The sequence below is a fragment of the Zerene cesonia genome, chromosome 20 (assembly GCF_012273895.1).
Source record: "Zerene cesonia ecotype Mississippi chromosome 20, Zerene_cesonia_1.1, whole genome shotgun sequence".
Classification (NCBI taxonomy): domain Eukaryota; kingdom Metazoa; phylum Arthropoda; class Insecta; order Lepidoptera; family Pieridae; genus Zerene; species Zerene cesonia.
Genome location: NC_052121.1, coordinates 8,833,028 through 8,841,769, shown reverse-complemented (window position 1 = coordinate 8,841,769; position 8,742 = coordinate 8,833,028). Strand labels below are relative to the sequence as shown.

The 8,742-nt window shown below is 34.3% G+C and overlaps 2 protein-coding genes across 7 annotated transcripts in view; one reads left to right on the top strand and one right to left on the bottom strand.

The window, feature by feature from the left end:
- The window catches only part of LOC119835098 (ubiquitin-conjugating enzyme E2-24 kDa), a 6,861-nt gene extending 5,036 nt beyond the window's left edge, over positions 1-1,825 (top strand). For all 6 annotated transcript variants that reach the window (XM_038359716.1, XM_038359722.1, XM_038359720.1 and 3 more), the window contains one exon: positions 20-1,825. In XM_038359716.1, coding sequence (XP_038215644.1) covers positions 20-117 — 98 coding nt within the window. In that variant the 3' untranslated portion in view covers positions 118-1,825. The remainder of the gene's footprint in view (positions 1-19) is intronic.
- A 1,323-nt stretch (positions 1,826-3,148) lies between these two features.
- Positions 3,149-8,742, bottom strand: part of LOC119835094 (CD63 antigen-like) — a 9,589-nt gene continuing 3,995 nt past the window's right edge. Inside the window, exons 4-6 of the mRNA XM_038359712.1 lie at positions 5,513-5,683; positions 4,462-4,686; positions 3,149-4,013 (exon numbers count right to left, since the gene is read on the bottom strand). Of these exons, the coding sequence (XP_038215640.1) occupies positions 3,948-4,013; positions 4,462-4,686; positions 5,513-5,683 (462 nt within the window). The 3' untranslated portion in view covers positions 3,149-3,947. The remainder of the gene's footprint in view (positions 4,014-4,461; positions 4,687-5,512; positions 5,684-8,742) is intronic.

The window sequence follows — 8,742 nt, the reverse complement described above, 5'->3', positions numbered from 1 at the left end:
TATTATATGTTATTTCCAGCGGACCCGCTGGTGGGCAGCATCGCGACGCAGTACCTGCAGAACAGAGAGGAGCACGATCGCATCGCGCGCCTGTGGACCAAGCGCTACGCGACATGATTGCGTTGCCTAGCAACCGACCATGCCACACTCAACCACACTCGGTCCATCCTTACGCAAGCTTGTCTTTACCTACTGTATGCATGTCTCGACATATCTGTTGCACACCATGGACGGAATATGGGTTTGGTTTATTCCCCTTTAGTATTACCTGTGTAATTTAACTATGTGTTTATTGTACTTGGATTTAATGAGCGAACAAATGTTTGGACATCTATGTATCATCTCAGTTAGAGCTTGGTTTATAGAACCCCTCTTCCGCCCGTGAATTTAGCTGTGATTAGATTATAATTTGATCGTGTTAAGAGATGGTTTGGGTCGGCTCAAAACGTATATGTCGAGATGCATTATTGTAAGGCTTTATGGTATTTAGTTGCAATTAATGTGAATAAACGCTTGGATATGTCCATTTGTATAATTTAGGTGATTTTAAAATCTATTGTATTTGTTCTATTGAATTGAGTCTATTTTTGCCGCAATATAGCGATGATCTCAAACGCAACTGCAAACGATAACTACTTAATAATAAATAATTAATATGTATTGGTTTACACTATCTCAATATATTTTCAGGGTTTATTTATGTGATCAGTCATATGTATGTGATTTTTAAATGTTGATTTAAATGTGTGATTGTATTAAATTACAAAGTGATAGGAGGATATGTGAAGATTCTTATAGCACAAGAATTCATAAATTTACGTATGTTGAGTGTAAACTCGAGAGGTACCAATTCCTGGTGTTTGACTTTAAAATTTCGTGCTAATTTGCGGTTACGACGTTTTTTATTTCATTTATAGGTATTTATAGGTTCATAATTGCTTTTCTAACTTGGCTGAAAATGTCGTCTGTAATTAGAAAAGAAATTTATGAACTTTTGACTCATTTGAAGTGTTTAGATTTCGCAATTTCCTATAGATATTAAAACAACATTGCAACGCATTATAAAAGCGATGATGAAATTAAACATTACAATTTGTGAATACTTTTATTTGGATATTTATGAAATCTAAAACACATTGGGCATAGTGTTAAAGGTCTCACAAAATTATTCAATTCTACATGTGGTCGTGTCTATTTATTTTTATAAAAGAAACCAATAGTTATATTTTTGGTCAGAGTGAACATATCATATTTTTCTTTTGAAATGATATAAATGTTAAACTGATTCGCGGTATTAGTGCCAAATCTGTGCAGGCACTTCACTCCATAGATCACTGATCATTTTCATGAATATTCCGTTTAGAATGTAAACAGTTATTAGTCGTAAGTTATTTTATTGTTTAGGTAATGTATAATGTATGTCTTAACCCTAGTTTTAAAGTATAGTAATTAGCTATGTAATTTTTAGCCAAGCGTATGTCGCGACTATGTGAATGTTACGGATATAGCTAAAAGGAATCGATTTAACTTGTGATCATTTGACGTGTGTTTGGTGCTGTGAGTGTCAGATCGCTTTCGACATACGATGGATATGAATACCGAACCCGTATTCGTGACTGGAATATATTTTGTCAATGTGATTTTTTAATTATTTTTTAACTGTGACGTAATGTGTTGCTTGCAAGACAACAGCTGTTATCGACGCGACTGATGTTCCTTGAAACTCGATGTTGATAAACTCTAAACTCTTATAATCATCTTTTGTTAAAATTTATATCATGGTATAAAATAGGAAAATAAAAATGTGTGTAACTAGAACACTTAACTGCTGTTTTATTATGTTATACTAACTGCATGCTGTTTTTTTATGTCCTCTGCTATTATTTTTAAAAATCAAGGTAATAATTTGATTTCTAATAGCCTACATCCCACTGCTTGATTCTGCATATAGGTATACGTTGTTAATGAAATTCTTTACATCCATTTTAAAATGACGTGCATTAAAATACCGTACAGGAGCAATATTTAAAGCCGGCAATAGGTTTGCAGTGTTTTAACGCTGGGCTGGTACCACCACTTATCTATCAAGTGAGTCGCCCAGTCTATATTGCTGAGATATTATAAAAAAATTGTGATAACGACGAATCGATTATATAAAAATATTTTTTAGAATTATTGTAAGTACCGTGCGTCCAATCTTTTACAGCCCACAAATGTATCCAATACATAGTCTCTCAACATTTATTTAGAAATAATTTCATAAAAAATAGCAGAATGGAGTAGTGGAGTCTCGTAAAAAGATAACTGCTATTTTATCTAGGATATCAATTTTACGAGTATTAAGTTAATATCAACAGACATATTTTAGATTATATTAATTGGAATCGCAGAAGAGGTTTATTATACGATTAGAATCTATCTTCATTCTACAGAGATAGCAATAATTAAATGGAATACACAACCTCAATGAACCTATAATATATGATTAGTCTTGTTCATCGAATAAATGACGAGTACGAATATAGCATTCAAATAATTATAAATTGCAGTCAAAAATGTTTTATTTTCTCTTTATACTATCGATTTTATTCATACAAATACCCTATCGCAGGTTTAAAACATAGATAAGTGTAATCATAAGGTGTTGGCGAAAGTCAGGATTCATAGATATTTATAACCCGAAGCCTTGTCATCGAAATCGATTCAATCTTGATTTTGTTCTCAATTTGATTAAGATTTCTGATTCAGCCTCGATCTAGAATTTTTAATATGCAGTCAATTCGCGTTTATGTTAAGTTTAATATATTGAAGGAGATCGAAACTTTCGTTCGACATTATTTTTATTTTAAAGCACAGAGTGCGACTACCATCGCGCGCTGTCTTAGTTTTCACCAATATAACAATAATTCAGTGTTTGATTAATCGAATCAAAATCGATTGAATTAATTCTCGATACAGCCGAGAAAGCCCCAGGAAATTTTATCTAAAATTCCAGACTAATTAACTCCAGTCATTTTATACTACACATTCATTCAAATTGATTTTCTTCTGTTAAGAATCAGAAAGTCACTTATACCAACGTTTTAGTTACTCAGGCAAAGCGGAGATAGTGGGCACAAAAATTGTTATATAAATAAAACCACAAGCATATATCGTATGAAGTTTATTATAAATATAGGTACAGAAAAGATTTAAACACCAATATATTGTTTCATATGATGCAAGTTAATCTCATCTGGTACATCTACTGCACCTTGCATCTACACAAAACAATTTCTAGAGAAGTGCACCACATCTACAAAAGGTTGCCATTTTTGTCCTTTATAAACTGTCAGTACTGCAAATGTGGAAAGAATTTTAACAGTCATATGTTTTTAAATAGATATAATCTGGAGTTAATACTAAACAGCAACCTTATCTACATCAAATACGAAATATAATATTAAATATATCTCTAAGTTTGACAAAGATTATATAACATCCATTAATTATATATTTACACCGTGGAATATCTGAGAATCGGATATATATTATGTATGTTTTATGAAAATGTGTTTCGTAGTTTTGTACTATAAAATCCACGGCGTAATTTTAAAATAGGGGGACAGATAGAAAGATTTGGCAATCGTCACCATGTCTATTCGAAAATCAGTCTTAACACTGAGCACACTAAGCTGAAAATTGATCCAATCAGTGCATTGTGCATTTCACGCCAAATACATCACACTAGAGCCGTTACCCTGCTCCTAAACATTAATAAATCATTAAAAAGAACATTCGAGTTTGAGATCTTTTATGGAAAAAGATTCATTTGAATTAAATTACAAAAAATATATATAAAAAATTAAACAAAATAACAATTATCTCTATGCAAAATGGGACTTATACTTATCACAATGAATATAGACGCAGGTATAACTGATCAAATATATAAAGCTCGTGTGAGTTTACACGGTCTCGTACTGGCTGCGGATGGAGCGAGCGAGGCTGCATGCGAAGATCACGCCGAGCAACTGGAATTAGAAAAGTTATCGATCAACGTAAAATACAATATCATGCGAGATGCGAGCGGGTCAAATACAAACAAATACAAAGGTATGAGAACATGTTCTGTTATTTACTCGCTTTAAAGTCAAGTCCCTCAGTGGGGTATGTGGCAGATGATATACATCTGATTAATTGGTCGATTTTGTTTATGGATACGTAGATGATCAGCCTTCTGTATCCTGAGGCTGACTCCTGACTGACTGAGGAATTTTTTTTGTAGGTCCCCACAGGGAATCGAACCCGGGGTATCTGTTCTACGCTCACGCCTTAACAACCGTACCAAGGAGGCGGTCACAGACTTAATTGCTTCCAATACAAGGAATGTCAAGAATAATGCTGCCTACCATCTCGGAATAGTTTACATGTAACCAATCATCTACAGCACATAGCGTGCATTGTTCAGCGATGACTTACTTGCACGAACGCGATCCCCAGGCCCACGCCGCCCAGCACCAAGGCCACGTCCTTCAGATGCGCGAGGATGTTGTTCAGACAGCCCACGGTGTGGAAGCCGGGCGAGGCGGGCGTGCACGCCACCGGCTTGCTGTCCGCGATCTCCTGCACCGCGCAGCAGCTGGCCGGTATGGGCAGGCCGTTGTCCGCCCAGTCGCCGGGCCCGTAGATGCCGCAGCATTGGAGCTGCACGGTGACATAATAATAGTGTGGTGTGACGTCATTCAAGTATACAATACACTTAATAACAGTGCAGTTCGGTCATACTAGTATACAACACAATTAATAATAGTACAGTGTGACGTCATACTAGTATACACTTATTAACGGTGCAATGTGACGTCATTCTAGTATACTACACACTCAATGATAGTGTAGTGTGACGCCATACGAATATACTACATACTTAATAATACACTGAAGTGTATCTATCACATTGAGCCCTCGAAGCAAAACCGCTTCCAACCTTTAGTTTATATGCAAATCTTATAGTAAATGTTTGATAGAGCCAGTTAAAACAAATAAAATGAAAAATAGCTATATCATAAAAACTACACTGCTGTTTAAACAGGAAACAGATAAGGTTCTCATATCATGGTATATTATGGTAACAAATCACGTTTGTTATAGCACACAGCGCTATATCGTCGTAAAGTTGCCTACAAATTGAGCATAATAGAGCTAGGCTGCTACATATTTTCTTTGGTCGAGTATTTACGAATTTGATTGGATATTGAATATATCGCAGTATGAAAAATTGACACTTCTTGAGTCCTTTTGTAATCTTTTTAGCTACTTAAAAATCTATACAAATTTTGTTAATAGAACTACAAACCTATCCCCTTTAAGTTTTAGGGTAAATATGTATTACAAATACATTTTCGTTTTTAGTGGCTTAGTGTACGTAAAATGATTACTATATCTATCAAATACGATATAGTACATTAATCAATATTACAAAGCATTATTTTGATAATTTTTTTTCATACAAAAGATACAAATATATACATACGTCAGTCTGAATGATATCATAGTTCTTTTGAATATCCAAGTCCGTGGAGTAGTGCTTCAGCGATTCGTTGAGGGATCGGACGATGGAGGTTTCTAGATCCTGGTGCTTCACGTAACCAGCGATGCCGACGGCCAGTTCAGCTATGAAAATCATCAGCAGGAACACGGAGAACTGAAAACGGGCGGAATAAATATATATAGGCATAGACAAACTGTACACATAATTTATATATCTTAAGTTATTGCGAATTCACTTCGGGGCTATTTCTTTTTTAATGTAACTATTTAGTGACGGTGCATATATATATGAGTCAGGTAAAATTATAGAATCTATGCATATAATCTCGTGCGTATAAGTTACACCACTGATCACTCATGACGACCGAACAATTTTACAGTTTTGCTGGTTTGTTAGATTGGTCCCATCTTGTATTTCAAAAATAGGAAAACCATATTGTTTCTTGTATAAAAATATACAAGAGTGTTCAATTGCCGATCCTGAGCACTAATATACTAACCCAAATACTTGTTAAAAGAACAGATTAAACATTAATTTATTTAGTGATTAATATATAACATACAGTTAATCGATTTTTTTTGTTATATCATAGCAGGCAATTGAGCTGGTGGTTCGCCTGATGGTAAGCGATCACCATTGCCTAAGTACATTCGTAGGGGTATTGCCTCTGCTAATGCGCCACCCGATTTTTAGGGGTAAGGGATAAGGAAAGGATTGATAATTGGAAAGAAGGAATGGACTGGGAAAGTTCAGGAAAAATAAACGGACCTTTCGATCGAATTTCATAAAATACAATAATTGTAATATCCGAGGAAAATGGTTGATAATAGAACTACGTAACGGGGATTTATATGACCACTTTTGTTGATTCATTGTTATAGTGTTGTGCAATCTGTGATTCATTGCATTTGTAGGAAATATTTTAAATAAATTCAAGTATGTATGTCCTTAAAAATACATTTGTTTTATTCTTACATATAAATTAAATCATGGATTGTTAATTGAATTTTTTATTGATAAAGTTTATTAAATGCCAAGAATTTATAGACATCTACATATTATTCTCGCTGATAAGAATTTTAATAACACTATCTTAATACAGCCGTGGTTTCATTGTACTTTTTAGGGTCTTATATAGGTTTATAGATTACCTACTTCACAGCAGTAAACGAAAAGTAGAAACTAGTGAAAATATTGACATAGTCCGCTTCGAACGGCACATAAAAAAGTTTCGTAATGCGTTCATCGGCAGTACAAAATTAATCAATAGACCACATTCTACAACTTTTTTATCGCATTTACATACGAATTTACCTTAAAAGTACAAACTATAAGAGCAATCGAGATGGGTCTATTAAGACCGAATTAAACGAAGGAAGTATTCGTTTAGCGAGACGCAGGAGCCGTGTCAAAGTTCACTGTGTCCGTCAATTGTTGAGATATTATGTTGGCTTATAAACGAGATTTTGATGATTTTATGCAACGAGTTGTTTGACCTTTCCCTATATACTACGATGATTTTTAGAATACAATGTTATTATCAATGCATAAGTTTATTTCCTTACGACATTCTACCCTACCAATTTCAACTTACATGTTAAGATTTATGATAGATTTTTAACACATCGAACATTGATTTGACAAGATATGACGTAGAGATTTAATTATTTCAACAATTAAGATTGTTACTTTGAATTGAAATAAACCATATCGATATCAACTAATAATAACTCAATTCTTCAGATATTAATTGAGCTACGTATTTTTCAAATGAAAAAAATAATTAAGAATACCCACTTAACGCACTACGAATAAAACTAATTGCTTTTATTCCATTCACATGTGACTCACAAAACTTGTTATAATCGCGTGAATAACAAATTTTTGTTATATAGACATATCCTATAGCAGATATCACATATGATATTGCCGATATCCTAGTGTATTTTCAGACCGTAGAATCTATGTCCACGTGCCTTCATTAAATTGGCAAGAACACACAATATCTACTGAATAAAAATAAATATCTTCATCAACTCTGGCCTTCTGCAATTATTTTGTGTGATGTGATGTACACATAAATTTATTTCCGGCACGCTCGCCTGGTCTCGAATCCCCGACTTTTCGATCTTAGACCGAGGTCCTAACCACAACTGTGATATAGCATAATTTTTGTTTCCGCTTATTATTTCAGCGTTAACGTGAAGAAAAATACATATTATATGATGAATACCAATTCATTGAAAGTTACACATATGTCCTTTACATCCTTAAGTATTTTTCACACCACTACAAGTGGTCAAGTTACCAACTGCCCTGCTTACCGATATTTGCCGACCGCAGACTAGGACAATCCAATTACACGCCCACAAGAAACCTGTCATGCTTAATTTTAATGAAAAAACGATTTGCGGAAATAGCGCGGCAACTGAGTGATATGATTTTGGGATTTTTATATTATAACACAGATGAGTAATATAGGCACATTCGTGAAATCAGGTTTTATACAAATATTGAGGTGTTAAGCTTGAAATATTGAGTTGATTGATTAAACAAAATAGTATTAAATATCACTACTGAAATGTTTATTTTTTTGTGATTTTGAACAATTTCTCTCCATCTTTCATAACAATGCATAAAATAACAAGCTTTAGCACAATTAAGTGCAGTAAAATGCACCATTTCGAAACATGAAAATTAATAATCCTACTATCCTACTTATATAATAAATGCGAAAGTTTGTAAGGATGGTTGTGTTTGTTGCTCTTTCACGCAAAAACTGCTAAACCAATTGTAATCAAATTTGGTACGTAGATAGCTGGACAACTGGAATAATATATAGGCAACTTTTTATCTAGATATTCTTACGGGATACAGACTGACACGGGTGAAACCGCGAGGCGCAGCTAGTCTATATATATAAAATTCTCGTGTCACAGTTTTCGTTGCCATACTCCTCCGAAACGGCTTGACCGATTCCTCTGAAATTTGGTAAGCATATTGGGTAGGTCTGAGAATCGGCCAACATCTATTTTTTATCCCGATATTCCTACGGGATACGGACTTACGCGGGTGAAACCGCGGGGCGCAGCTAGTTTACTATAAAATAATGTAGCAATAGTTAACGTCTCTAAGTTAACGTCTCCCACGCTTTTCAACCTATACATAAATGACTTGATAGAGGCACTTAGTAGTGAGAGAGTCGGTTGTCA